This window comes from Nomascus leucogenys, chromosome 13 (assembly GCF_006542625.1).
Source record: "Nomascus leucogenys isolate Asia chromosome 13, Asia_NLE_v1, whole genome shotgun sequence".
In the NCBI taxonomy this organism is placed as follows: domain Eukaryota; kingdom Metazoa; phylum Chordata; class Mammalia; order Primates; family Hylobatidae; genus Nomascus; species Nomascus leucogenys.
The window spans coordinates 44,840,320-44,855,687 of record NC_044393.1 but is presented as its reverse complement, the minus strand read 5'-3'; the positions used below and the strand labels follow the sequence as shown (position 1 = coordinate 44,855,687).

The window sequence follows — 15,368 nt, the reverse complement described above, 5'->3', positions numbered from 1 at the left end:
TTCACATAAAATGTAAAAACCTTGCAGCTATGCAGTTCCTTCTCCCCATATTCTGGATGTCTATTTTGTTAACAGCCATCCTGTATATTACATCTACAAACATTGAAAAATCAGTAAGGCAATATTGTAATCTTTGTTTTAAGGTCATATATATTTTGAAGAATTGAAAAGAATAGTCTTTTATAGATATCCAGATATTTACTAATTTTCTTGTTCTATCTTCCTTTTTGAAAATCCAAGTCTCCCTTCAGCCTAAACGAGCATCAGAGCATTTATTGTATTGTAGGCCTGCTGAAAAGTAATTCTCTAGTTTTGCTCCATCTGAAAATATATGTTGCTTTCATTCTTAACGTTTATTTTCACTGAATATAGAATTCTGGGCTTACAGGTTATTTTTTTCCCAGCACTTTGAAGATGCTTTTCCACCATCTTCCGACATCCATGCATTTTTATTTAAAAATCTGCAATCATTTAAAACATTCCTCCGTATGTCATTTTCCATTGGCTGCTTTCAAGGTTTGCTCTTTATCCTTGGTTTTTAGCAATTTGATGCTGTGGGCATTCTGTGTTTATTATGTCTCTAAGCATGTGTTGTTTTTTTTTTAATTTGTCTTGTTTGGGGTTCACTGAACTTCTCAAATCCATAAATTTATGATTTTCACTAAATTTTAACAAGTTATTGGCCATTCTTTCTTACCCCATTCTCTCTTCTCTTCCTGGGATTCCAATTACATATCTGTTAAGAGTTTTTTTATATTGTTCCCTGGGGCTCTAAGGCTCTGTTTATTTGTTTCAGTCTCATTTTTCTCTTTCTCACTATTCTTCAAATTGGACAGTTTCTATTGATATAACTTCAAGTTCACTGACTCTTTCCTCTATCATCTCTATTTTTCTATTAGGGCATAAGATGACTGCAGCTCACTCTTTTTTAAAAAGCCCCTAAATTGAGGCCAGACACAGTGGCTCACGCCTATAAACCTAGCACTTTGGGAGGCCAAGGTGGGTGGATGGCTTGAGCTCAGGAATTCAAGACCAGCCTGGGAAACATGGTGAAGGCCATCTCTACAAAAAAATAACAAAAAATTAGCCGGGTATGGTGGCAAGCACCTGTAGTTCCAGCTACATGGGGGGCTGAGGCAGAAGGATCTCTTGAACCCGGGAGGTCAAGGCTGCAGTGAGCTGAGATTTTGCTACTGCCCTCCAGCCTGGGTGACAAAGTGAGACCCTGTCTCAAAAAAAAAAAAAAAAAAAAAAAAAAAAAAAAAAAAAAAAAAAAAGACTCTAAATTGAATACCTGTATGTGGAAATGGAGAGAAAAGGCAATTTAAAAAGCAAACTTAAAAAAAAATCTCTAAAATAAGGGAAATTATCCCCATCCTGGCCATTTCTCCAAGTTTTTACCGTAATACACAAGCTACCCAAACTTTTAAATACTAATAAGAATCCTCTTATATCAGAGTTTATAGTTATTATCAGTGGTAGGATTCATTTCAGGAGGTTATACCACCAAGGCAGGAGCAGAACTCTCTTGAAATTGATGTTTTGTCCCCACATCAAAGCCTCTCCACATCCTGCCTGATAGTGGCGCCTCCTGGGCTCTTAGCAGGTGGTCCAGCCTCCAGCCAATTTAGGATGTGGTGACACTGGCTCTCAAGGCAGACTTTCCCATCTTGTTGGCATTCATCTCTCCAATCAGATCATGAGCTCCATGCTTATGTTTTTCACCAAGATGTTCTGGAGACCTTGCACAGTGCCTGGCACAAGAAGTGTTTGTCTGAATGCATGAATGAATGAAGTTTATCAGACTACTGACTCCCACCCTTCTCCCTAGCTAACCAAGGAGTTTTGCTCTCCTTAATCAGAATTATCAATATAAGTAGTCTTGAAATATGTACTCAGAACATCAGTGTGGCCAGCCATTACCACTTCCTATTTGTACCCAATATGTAGTATTCCATTGGCATTGCAGAAGCACATAGGTTGTATTTGCAAGGTCTGTAACTTGTAACACATGTTCTTATTAACAATGTTGGATTTGCTTATTCAGTTTTCAGTCTAGTCTACAAACTCCTATGAAACCCCAAATGTAGCCAAAATTGTGAATGCCTACACCAAAAGTGTATAAATAAACCTTACTGCAATACTGGTAATCTTTAAAACCCAGAAAAACAAGAACTAGTATATTTAATGTACGAAAAGTAGGCCTAATTAGAAAAAGAAAATTGGGTAGGTAGAAGAACTTCTGTGAGGATGCTGAAGGAGACTTCTGAACATTTTCAAGGGCTCAAGAGGTTGATGGCACTGTTTTTATTTATAATTTAAATTCAAATCAGATATCTTTCTATATATTTATCTGGGTAGGAAATCTATTTTTTATAGAGATTGGGAAAGAGAATGAGAAAACAAAAAAGGAGTGTAGGGAGACAGAAAGATTCAGAATCAGAGAGAGACTCAGAGAAATATATTTTCCTGAGGCCACTGGGTGAGAGTTATAAGAAAGAAAAAAAAAAAAGGAAAAGACTTGAAAGAAAGAAGCATCCTGGGATGGGATTAGACAACTGGGTGAATAAAGACAGGGCAAGGGCACAGAGTGTGTCTCCCTGAGGGAGGACCAAGGACATCACAGAGATGATGGATCTGAGTCCCGCTGTCCAATAGAACCGTCTTCAAGATGGAAATAGGCTGTATCTGCACTGCCCAATATGGCAGCCACTAGCCACCTATAGCTACTGAGCACTTGAAATGGGCTATTGCAACTGAGGAATGAATTTTTCATTGTATTTAATTTAAATTAATTTAGATGTAAATATTTATAGCCATGCATGACTGGTGGCTACCACAGGATCAGAAAGCTCCCTGAACCATTCATGGGTGTGGGGCAGGAATACTGAAGGGGCTGGCTACCTCTTGCCCAAGGACAGCTGATGTCTGTACAGAATGAAACAGTTGAGGGGGGTAAAGCAGGAATGTGATGGAAGTGGGGAGATGACCATCAGTATGGTTGGAACCCATGTCTTATGTTCATTTTTTTAGCATGCTTTTAATAAGGTGGCAGACTATTTTAGGGAAAGATGAAATCAATTGAACTTGTTTCAATTGGTCCAACAACTAAAGACAAAAACAACTAACTTGCACTGCTTCAGTGACTTTCAACATCAGTGTGGAAGATGATGTCCAGATGAGCATGAGAAAGCATTGAAATTTGAGCACAGAATGGAGAGGGCATACAAATAATTTCTAAGGAGCATGCAAAGGGATTGGTGGCCCCTCTACTCACGGCACCCTCACACAGTGCCTGGCATATGGTAGGTATGCCATCAGTATTTCTTGAATGACTCTGTGTCGTATGAGAGCAGGAAGCAACAAGGTGGGAACCCAGACCTAGTAGATACAGAGACTGATGAAGCACCCATCTTCTCTGGAGCATCATATAGGGACAAGCTTACCGAGTTTTAAAAGCTAGCAATGGGCAGTCTGAATACTGAAGACTGGATGAGGTCAACCCAAGAAGGAACCTGCAGAGACCCGAGTGTGTCAGACACAGGAAGGGGAAGAGGATGGAGGCTGAGCTAGAGCTGTTAAAAACGTAGGAGCATGAGGGGAAGGTGGGGTCTGTACAAATGTAAACCCTCTTACGCAGAAAACCACTCACACTTGTGGGAGATATTTCATCACCTGGCATCCTTCTCTCCACTGGATGTCAAAATTGAGTGAATAAGGGTGACATTTGGAGATCTTAATGTGTTCTTCATACCCAAGACAATCTATCTCTCACACACACACAAACAACGTGATAATAAACTTCTAGTATATGTATTTTTGTGCCCCAAATAATAAAATGCCCTGGAGACTAGTCACACTCTTGGGAAGGTAAAACGAAGAGTGATAACTGAATATTGCTGTAACTGTTCACTTTGTAGATGTTCTTCAGCTTCTGTGAGAAGAATGTGGATTATGAAACGTTTAAAGCCCTCAATGATGCGTGTCTTGTGTATGATGGTCGACTTGTGATTGATACCAACTTCCACACCAACGACATAGCCGTCAGAGCGGCTGGCTCCCTCACCAAATTCTCCAATAGATACTACTCAAATGAGTGGACTCACAGCAACTTCAGTTCCAAAGAAATTGGCTTTCAACTGGCAGCAGCTATGCTACATCTCTTTGATCCAACCCTTGAGCCTGTGACCGAGCCACCAGCTGATCTTGACCGGCTCATCCCCATGTACAAGGGAGCCAAGATTCAAGGTATACGAATAGCCTTCCTTCTCCTTGATGAAGCCACAGATTAGGTATGGGTCAGCAGTCAGGCCAGCCCTCCAGGTTTCTCTGAGGCTTGGAGAAAAGGCTCCTCTGTACCTCAATGGGTTGCCACAGAGACAGAGAAAGGGTCTATCTAATTTCTGAAGCATTTATTACAAACCTGGAATTATTGTTGTTATGGTTCTTTGCATCTGAGCATTTATTATGGACCACATCCTAAATGGGGTTCCCATTTTACAGATAAGAAAACAGACAAGGGAATGATTATTAACTTGTATGGATGTCTCACAGCTGGAAAGTAATGGTTTGCCCTGACATCTTTCCCAAAACTTCCATTCTCTCTGTAAGTTCAGAGATAAGGAGACCCTTCCAGGCAGCCAGGCCTCAACCTGCTCTGGGGATGGTTAAGTTTAACCATTTGCAGCTGTAAAGTAGTGCACTTTTATCCCATAAACCCTTTTGGCCCCTAAGGAGGAGATGATTTCATGAGTAATGCAGGGTTCCTTCACGGTTAGGGTATGAGAAATACCTTTGAAAATGGTGTTTCTGAATATTGTGGACCTGTTACCAGAAAAATGCATATATTTACAAAATTACGTGTTCCCTTCCTGGAGGTTTATGGATGAACCCACAAAGCTGTACATAGACCCCCAGGGTGTCCATGAAGTCCAGTCTAGTCAATGGAATGTCAGATTATGGAGATGAAAGCCCCACATTCCATCCTTGTCTTCCTCTTCCTAACTAGGCAGCCCCACAAGATCTTGCTCTGCTTCTCACTCTGGGTGAGACCTGAGGAAAGGTGGTGGCTGTGGGCAGGTAAGAGAAGGGAAGGCTGTCAGAAGCCAGAGCTGGCACAGGCCTAGACCTCAGGGACAAGCCAAAACATTAAGAATTCGATAATGACAGTTTCTAAAACATTGAACAAAGAACTTTGTTGATTGTCCTAATTAAATTCAATTTTTTAATATTTTGGCTACGTTTTGGAGAAGTGATGAGGAATAGGAATGCTATTTGCAACATTTAAGGCTTCTAAAGGTCTTGATCTGGTTTTGGCAGATACAGGTTAGAGGGCGGGGAGGTACGGATAATCACAGCATACACAAGATCGGATTGGCACATCCTGGAGCAATGGTGGCTACATTATGGGATATCATGTCACATTCACATCAATTTGGTTAAATAAATGTCAACCACCCCAGGGAGTTCCTTGCTGTTAGTGATACTTTAGTGTGAAAGTTTGAGGAGCATACACCACTGCAGGCATCTGTTTGTCCCATGATGAAAATATGAGCTCTGTTACTCACCTCATTAACAATTAATTTTAAATGGAATACTTGCCATCTCTTCTAGGGGGCATTCTTCCTGGGTCTTACCATTATCTGCATATTGCCAAGCCTGCCATTCCAACTCCCTTGGAGGTACAAATGGCACAGCCTAATTATGTAAGTATTATTTCTGAATTTCATTTTACTTTCAAATATAAAACTTTGTTTATAAAAGGATGAAATTCTTTACTTGGAGTCTTTACTGTAATGTGTTGGTTCACACATCAGAAGCCCACTGGAGTAATCATCCCCCAAGATGGCCCTCAGTGACTCTTGTGCCTTGGTCTTCATGCCCTTGTGTGGCCCCTCCCACACTGAGTAGGGCTGACCTGTGTAGCCAACAGGATATTGGGGAAATGACTGTGTGACTTCCAAGGTCAGGTCAGGTCAAGAAAGATACGACAGCTTCCAGCTTGCACACTTCTAGATGACTTGCTGCCATGCTGTAGGGACCCCTTGTGGGGTGGCAAGGAATTGAGTATTCCTGCACCAGTCATGATCAGTTTGCCAGGCAGATGAGCGTGCCACCTTGGAAGTGGCACCTTGGAAGTGGATCCTCCAGCCTCATTCATGCCTCATTCATGCCTTCAGGTGACTACAGCCCCAGCCAACATGTTGACTGAAAACTTATGAAAGACATTGAGCCAGAACTCCCTAGCTAAGCCACTTTCAGCTTCTGACTCCCAAAGACTGTGAGATAATAAAAATTTATTATTGTTTTATGCCACTACTTTTTTCAATAGACTTTATTTTTTAGAGCTGTTTTGGTTTCGTAACAAAATTCAGCAGAGGTACAAAGATTTCTCATGTAAGCCCAACTCTTCAACAGACATATAGCCTCCCCCACTATCAACATCCCCCACCAGTGATATATTTCTTACAATTAATAAACCTACACTGACACATTATTAACAACCAAAGCCCATAGTTGACATTAGCGTTCACTCTTGGTTTTGTACATTCTGTGGGTTTGGACAAATGTATAATGACACATACAGAGCAGCTTCACTGCCCTAAGAACCCTCTGTGTGCTGCCTGTTTGTCCCTCCGTCTGTCCTAAGGCCTAGCAACTACTGATCTTTTTACTGTCTCGGTCACTTTGCCTTTTCCAGAATGTGATATAGTTGGAATCATACAGCCTATTGTCTTTTCAGGTTGGCTTCTTTCACTTAGTAATATCCATTTAAGCTTCCTCTATATCTCTTCATGGCTTGCTAGCTCATTTCTTTTTGGCACTGAATGATCCTCTATTGTCTGGATGTATTGGTTTATTTATCCATTCACCTACTGAAGGACATTAAGCCTCTACGTTTTGAGGCAACCTGTGATGCATCGATAGATAACTGAAATATCCACTTTCATGCCAATGGAGCAGATAGATTGCTTAGCATCTGGAATGGCCAAGGAGACCCCACTGTCTTCCTCCCCTCCAGGAAAAGCAGAAGTTGTGCAATTGGGAATTCCCCTGTTTAAAGGACACAGGTGGTTGGTCAGTTGAAGAGCTCCTCTAATAAGATTCTCTGACCCATGGTCCCAGCCTGGTGTGTGTCATCTGGGGACTTCCTTTTGGATATGTCACGTTTGATTTTTAGTCAATGAGGCAGACTGGAAGCTGTCTACTTAACTTCCATTCCCATTTTCTTCTCTTGAATATTTTTGAGGGTAAATAATATGACCAACCTAAAATAAACACATTTCCCAGATTTCCTCAAGGACAGAGTCAGCCATGTGGCAGGTTCTGGCCAATGAGATGTAAGTAGAAGCTCTTGGAAAATTTCTTAGATGGAGGCCTACTCAAATGGCACAGGCTACGGGTTCTTCACCCTTCGGGAAATCTCAATCCTATTCCATTTCCTTCCCATGGACCTTGATCAAGTTCTTCAACATCTGCATTTCTGGGATTGCTGGGGAGCATACATAAAGTAACATTGTCTGGAACAAAACAGGTAGCCAGTAAGTGGTGAAGATGGCTGTTTTAATCATTATTCCAGATAAATAATGAAACCCAGTTCCTCCAGGAAAAGGGTAGATGCTGTACGTTTAAAACTTATTTCCCTTAGCCCTTTCCCAGATTCTTTTAGTTGTCCTGTACACATGGTCTGATGCAAAATTTTCTTATAATAAAGGAAACCATAAGATCATCATAGTGTTCCAGTTTCTATTGCTGTATAAAAAACACTTAGTGGGATAAAACAGCCATTTGATCCTTCTCACAGATCCTGTGAGTCAGGAATTTGGACAGGGCACAGTGGGCACAGCTTGTCTCTGCTCCACGCTATTCACAGCCTTAGATGGGAAGGCTAGAGGGTTAGATCAATGGTCCGGATCATCTGAAGGCTCGTTTACTAAATCCAAAGGCTTGTTACTCAGCTGGGCTGGGATGACTCAAGGACCGGAAGTGCTCACCACAGCCTCCACACCTGGGCTGTCCTCAAGTGCCTGGGCTTCCTCACAGTATGGTGGCCTCAGAGTAGTCAGACTGCTCACGCAGTGGCTCTGGGCTCCAAGTGCAAGTGTTGTCACTAGCAAGTTGGAAGCTGCATTGCCTTTTATGACCCACCCTCAAAAGTCACACAGCATCACTTCTCCCACTCTCTCTGTTGGAGCAGTCACAGCAACCACCGAGATTCAAGGGGTAGGGGATAGAGAATCCATCTCTCAAGGCGGAGAGTGTCAAGGTCATATTGCAGGGCAGTGTGTGGGATAGTGAGACTGTCGTGGCCATCTTTAGAAAGTACAATCTGCCACCAATGAGGTGGGGCATGAGGTAAATAGGATAAAGCCCAGAGTATTCACAGGCTAAGCACTTTGATCATCACAGATAAATAACTCGAGTCTAATATGCACAAGAGCTAGAACATATTGGACTTGGTTTCAGCCAGAACCAGATTCTTCAAGGACAGTGCATGATTTCCTACATGCGGCATCGTTTATTTATGAGCCACCAACTCTCTCTAAATAAAGTCAGAGGAGGAGCCAAAAGGGGTTTTTAGATAATGAGAGTTTTAATGAGTGCAACTTAAATAGATTCTTTGGCTGGTGCTATGACAGTATGTGAACAGGACCCCTGACTTTAATTAACCATTTTGCCAGGTGGGCCTCCTTTTTAATTAGTACAGAAGATCTAAACAGATTTTTTTTTCCATTTTATTATCCAAGAAAAAAAAATGTAGGATGGCTCCATGGCAATCTTTTGGGGTTGGAATTAATTTGATTAAGTGAAATTGTTGCCAAAATGGTCAGGCAGTCACCTAAATATAGCCAATTGATCAAGAATGGAGCCCATTGAACAATATTTCACCAGAGAAATTGAATTACTATTCATACACTAGATGTAGCACAGACAAATCTTATCAGACTTTTATAGTGCTCACTAATTGGAATATTTAAGTCGGAAGATACTGTAGTAATTCATGAGCTCTTTGAGAGGTAACCTGACAAAAGGAAGAAAGGGGACCCCAAGTCGTCTACATAATAAACTAATTTACAGATTCCAGTCCACATGCTTTGTTGGCGTATATACCATGGAAGAAAGAAATTTGTCACAACAAATTCTGCCTTGGATACCATCAAATTTAAAATTGTGTGTTCATCATGAGAGCTGAGAACTTGATTTCTTGAACACCAAGTCTGATTAATCCTGTGTCTTCCATTTGGCATGAATTCCAGAGCCATTTTCCAACCTTTGTCAAAATCATAAAGGACCTCAAAAGGATAATTGTATTCAGGGAAAAAAAGAAGAAGAAAAACCATATCAGAATCAGTGACTCCATCAAAATCTTAAATTTAATATCCAAATTTTTAAACAATTGGCCCATATACTTAAAATAGGAGAAGACGCCAGACATACCCTACCAAACCGGAAGGTTGTGAAATAATCATCCTGACCCCAGAACCCCGCACCATGTGGGCAGGGCTGGGAGGTGTCCTGCAACATCACTTAGTGGAGCAGCTTTCTATGAGCAATTGCAGAAAGAGTTCTGGGCTTCACTGGGTTATCCTGTTCTGTCAGCGACTGTGAATAGGAATGGCCTGCACTACAAGGGTAATTTGTGTCTGAGAAACCCCTGTATGAGTGAATTGTATTTAACATGAATACAACATATTTTGATGCACTCTCAGTTCCCGGATGGACCCCTCCAGTGATGCTAATGTGGTGCCAAATCTCCTTCAAATGGACACTGTTCCTTCCAAAGTTAAGATCAGCCATCAGTGCAACCTCCTCATCACTTTCTGTAGTGTAGCTGCTTCTGGACTCTTAAGCCCTCATTTCTGTAAGGCGCTGTATGCTAGGATTATGCGGACAAAACTTACGGAGGAGGCCAAAATATGATAATGCAGTCTTTACATTTAAAAATAATACCAAAAAATGCAGCTTTCCATAACAAAAAAATCATTAAAAATGATGGTGGTGATAGACTCTCAAGGAACAGGATGACATTTAAGGCCACAAAACGCTCAGACTCTCACTGCTTTCAGCCTGCAGCCTGCAGGGCTCCTCAAGGACTTGGCAAGTCACCACCAACTAAGTGACTGTGACCCTCATCTTGAGGTGCACAGCCTCGGCCACATACGTGGAATCCAAGTCAGCCCTCCTAAAGACGAAGAAGTCCTCGTAAGCTGAAGGTGGGGGATTTAGTGAGACTCTCGGCAAAGTCAAGATTTGTTAACCACATGGGTGGATCTCAAGATGTGCCCCTTTGACACCTAGGATCCCTTTTTTAATCACTTCCAACAATGAAACCTAAAAGGAGGAGGAGGCCTGGGGAAGCCTGGCAGATAAAACTGTGCCAGAGTCTGTAGTGCCTCCTCTCCCAGACACCAGCCTTGCTGCCATGATGCAGGAGCCGCCCCTCCTCAGAACTCACCTGCAGTTTTCCAGCTTTTTCACCAATCATCCCTTACTGTGATGCGGACATGTACCCCTGGGTTCAGAAGCCAAACCTAAAGCTGCTGTTTCCAAACTCAAATGGTCTTTCAAGTCTTGTGTTTAATTTAGAAATACACGTGGCAGTCACATTCTTCACTATCTATATATCTACATATATTTTAATTCTGAAATACTGCTGAATATCCTGGGCCATCAGGTAAAGTTGACAGCAGGGGTTACTCTGTGAGGTCATGTGCCCCCACCCCCACCCCATGCAACGGTGTGAGTCATTGCTCAGACCGCGAAGTCAGGACTTGAGGAAACACACGGGAATGAGCAAAGCCCATGGGGCATCCAGGCCTAGAGGGATGCCTGTGACAGGAGCTGAGGGCAAGGGATGAGCAGAGGAGACCAGGCCCCTGCAGCCAGAGGCTCAGTCCTGGCTTTTTCCAAACTCTTCTCCAGAGGAGCCCGCCCTTCCACACCAACGCCTGCATGCTTCCTTCCTGCCTTCCTTCCTTCCTTCCTTCCTGCCTTCCTACCTTCCCTTCCTCCCTCCCTCCCTACCTCCCTCCCTCCTTCCTTTCTTCCCTCCCTTTCTCCCTCCCTCCCTTACTTCCTTCCTTCCTCCTTTCCTGCGTCCTTCCCTCCCTCCCTCCCTCCCTTCTTTCCTTTCTTCCTCCTTCCCTCCCTCCTTCCTTCCCTTCCTTCCTCCCTTCCTTCCTCCATTCCTTCATTCCCTTCCTCCTTCCCTCCCTCCTTCCTTCCTTCCCTTCCTTCCTTCCCTCCCTCCATCCTTTCTTCCTCCCTCCCTTCCTTCCTCCCTTCCTTCCCTTCCTTCCTTCTTTCTTTTCTTCCTCCCTCCCTTCCTTCCCTCCTTTCCTTCCTTCTTTCCTTTCTTGCTCCCTCCCTCCTTCCTTCATTCCTTCCTTCCCTTCTTCCTTTCTTTCCTGCCTTCATCCCTTCCTTCCTTTCCTCCCTCCTTCCTTCCTTTCTTCATCCCTCCCTCCTTCCTCCCTCCCTTCCTCCCTCCCTTCCTTCCTCCCTTCCTTCCCTTCCTTCCTTCCTTTCCTTCCTTCTTTCCTTTCTTCCTCCCTCCCTTCCTTCCCTCCTTTCCTTCCTTCTTTCCTTTCTTCCTCCCTCCCTCCTTCCTTCCTTCATTCCTTCCTTCCCTTCTTCCTTTCTTTCCTTCCTTCATCCCTTCCTTCCTTCCCTCCCTCCTTCCTTCCTTTCTTCATCTCTCCCTCCTTCCTTCATCCCTTCCCTCCTTCCCTTCCTTCCTTCCCTCCTTCCTTCCCTTCCTTACCTTGCTTCCTTCTCTTGCTTCCTTGCTTCCTTCCCTTCCTTCCTTGCTTCCTTCCTTCTTTCCTTTCTTCATCCCTCCCTCCCTCCCTTCTTCCTTCCTTTCCTTCCTTCCTTCCCTCCATCCTTCCTTCCTTTCTTCCTCCCTCCCTTCCTTCTTTCCTTTCCTTCCTTCTTTCCTTTCTTCCTCCCTCCCTTCATTCCCTTCCTTCCCTCCTTTCCTTTCTTCCTCCCTCCCTTCCTTCCCTTCCTTCCTTTCCTCTTTTCCTTCCTTCTTTCCTTTCTTCTCCCTCCCTCCTTCCCTCCTTCATTCCTTTCTTCCCTCCTTTCCTTCATCTCATTCCCTTTTTCCTTCCTTCATCCCTTCCTTCCTTTCTTCCTTCCTTCCCTCCCTCCTTCCTTCCTTTCTTCACCCCTCCCTCCTTCTTCATCCCTTCCCTCCTTCCCTTCCTTCCTTCCCTTCCTTCCTTCCTTCCTTTCCTTCCCTTCCTTCCTTGCTTCCTTCCTTCTTTCCTTTCTTCATCCCTCCTTCCCTCCCTCCCTCCTTCCTGCCTTCCTTCCTTCCTTTTTCCTCCCTCCCTCCTTCCTTCCTTTCTCCCTCCCTCCTTCCTTCCTTCTTTTCTCCCTTCCTTCCTTCCTTCGTCCCCTCACTCAATTTGTTCATTAAAAAATCTAGTTCCTTGCCATGCCACAGCCTGAGTATTTAAAAATAACTTTTCCTCATTTTAGAAGTAATGATCATTTTTTAAAAATTAGAAACTGCAGATAGTCAAATAACTATAAGGATAAACAATAAAAATGACCCAGTCTCCCAACCACAGAAAGTGACTATTAACATTTTGTGAAAATGTTGATACAAAACAAATGAAATGATACTGTGCATTTTTGTAAACTACTTCTAAAGCATAAAATGTACTGTGAATATATCTCCCTGTTATGAAATATATTTTAACACTAATTTTTTTGAATACATTGCCCCCCATTGTGGGCAGGCCATTGTTTTTTGGATATCCATCCATTTCTATAAACAAAGGACCATTTCCATCTCCCTTGAAGCACCATCCCCCAACCCCACTTGCTCCTCCCTCACCCCCAAATGCCCAATCTCTCACACACGCACCTGGGGGTGGCCCAGGACTCACCTGTCATGCTTCCTGTATATCTCACCTTGTACCTTTACAGTTGGCTGAGTCCCCCCAGGGCTTTGCCATGTGATACCCCAACACCCACCAGTTGCCCGTATTGATGTAAAAGTTAAACCGTGTGTCCTTTTGTTTAGACAAAATCCCCAGGTGATGTCCAGGACTAAGTAAATGTTTGGGATCCAGGCAGTTCAAATTGCCTTGGATTTCTAAATGCCACATTCAGGTTCAGAAGAGAAGCTTAAATCTATATGCACTCAAAGAACATTTATTGAGCGTTGCTGTGTACTAAAGTCAGAGTCTAAGGCCATAGTGAAGGTTCAGTCACCCCCCACAAAACTCATGTTTGTCCACAGAAGCTTCCCACTGCCTGAGCCAGTGGGGAGCCATCCGCGACTGAAACGGAGAAAGTCATTGTGGCATGGAATTGGAGCAGCATCTACCCTTGTCACTTGGGCTCATGTGGGAATTGGAGGTGGTTTCTACAGGGCAGAAAGTCACAAATCCACACTTTTAACAATTTATAAACTAGAAAGCCACCTGCAGAATGTGTATGTGCATCTCCCATAGCCTTGAGCCTTCTTCCTGGGAACAGACCTTTTCAAACGACTGATCCTGCCCAATCCCCACCATCAAGCATGGCCTTTTACTTCTTTCTTTTGTTCAAGTAATCTTTAAAATAACTGAAATTATTTCTGATCAGTTTTGACTAGGAGATTTTTCTCAAAACGATGCTGTGAAAGCAAAGAAATTTAACAGTGTTAAAACACCTCAGAGGAGAGAATAAACCCAGTTCCACTTATTAGCTGGGTGTGCAGTATTAAGGAAGGATTGGTTGTAACCTAGCAACTAGTTTAGAAACACAGAACAAGGCAATCACAGTTTTAAATATCCTCGTAGTCACTGAGTCCAAGTGTGTGGTTTCTGACACACTGTTACCTTCTGCCGAGTTTAGTCAATATCTATTACTGTTATTTGCAAAGAGGGATAAGATATAACCTGTCTGTTATGTTTGAAAAATAAATTGCTATGATAAAGTTCCCAAAATCCAGAAATGTTTCTAATGTTGTTTTTCTGGTCCACATCCCTCCTCCAGGGTTTGGAAATAGTAACCGGCAGTGCGAAAAATGGGACTTACTTCCGAATTCATATTAACAAGTATAAAATGGTGGAAACCATCACGTGCCTTTCTAGGGAGCCCTTCCCCGCCTCCAACTACATCCGCTTGTTTGGCCAGCACGAGCAACTCCTCAACAACCTGTGTGCTCGGTACGATGAAAACCTGATCACAGATCTCTATAGGTAAGTTGGACATTGCATTTGACTACAGGGAAATACAAATATATATAATGTCTCGTGAGGGACATGTGTTGTGATGCACCCGAGAGCAAAACGGGAATCCTGGAGAGAGGCTGAGTGGCAGAGATTTCGTTCTAATGAAGAACGCCTGATGCTAATGTGGGCCGGGGAGCAGAGAGTCACGGGATGTGTCCACACATGGCCCCCACGGCCATACCAGGGCCTGGACCCCAGGTGCAACCAAGCCTACTATGGATGGGCTTGGAGGAGATGATATTCAAGTCCCTTTCCACACGGGGCTGCTAAGAGCAGTGGTCAGAAATGTAGGAGGTCAATTTGGGAACAGCATGAGGAACGGTCTGATCCTGATGGGACTCCACGATCATGGGACAGGGTGTTTGTGACCCCAGCCTTCCTCCTCATGGCATGTGTTCAGGCAGGCCCAGGGTGGCCATTTGTCCAGCGTTTTGGTAAGGGAATTCCCACACTGACAGGTCGGTTAGACTTGAAACCTTTGTCTTTTCAAACTCTGAAGACACACTTCATCCTATGCATTAGGAAGGTGTAGAATTTCCAAGTGGAAAGCTACTTCTGAATGTAGCTTGCTGCTTAGCAAAGTTAGGAGACTTTCCCTATTCACAAAGCAAGGTGATGCAGAGCCAGCACCAGAGACAGACATGGAATGAAAACCATGCAGTTCCAGTGTTCTCAACACCCACAGAAGCAACTGCCAGGATTGCCATCAATCTCTCTTGCCTCTTAAATTTTTTTTTAAATTGTAGAATGCATCATACAAACAAAAAAGTATGTGAAATATGTATGGGCACTTAAAAGTACTGGAAATCTATGTGCCCACTGCCTATGTTAAGAAATAATTCCTTACCTTAGCAGTCAGGAAGTCCCTCTCTGATCACAGCCCTCCCCCATCTTCTTGGAGGTAGCCACTGTCATGAAGTTTGAGTTTGTCATTCTGTTGCCTATAAAGCAAGGATCAGTGAACTTCTTCTATAAGGGGCAGATATAGCCTCAGTTGCAAGTACTCCTCCCAGCCCTTGCAGTGAGAAAGAAGCCATAAATGATGTGTAAACAAAAGGACACAGCTGCATCCCAAGAAAGCTTCATTCACCAAAATGGGCACTGGGCTGGATTTGCCCCCAGTCATAGTTT

The 15,368-nt window shown here is 43.4% G+C and overlaps 1 protein-coding gene across 1 annotated transcript in view; it reads left to right on the top strand.

The window, feature by feature from the left end:
• The window catches only part of CFAP61 (cilia and flagella associated protein 61), a 319,261-nt gene that overhangs the window by 246,279 nt on the left and 57,614 nt on the right, over positions 1-15,368 (top strand). Inside the window, exons 23-25 of the mRNA XM_030826708.1 lie at positions 3,921-4,248; positions 5,614-5,705; positions 13,999-14,204. Coding sequence (XP_030682568.1) covers positions 3,921-4,248; positions 5,614-5,705; positions 13,999-14,204 — 626 coding nt within the window. The remainder of the gene's footprint in view (positions 1-3,920; positions 4,249-5,613; positions 5,706-13,998; positions 14,205-15,368) is intronic.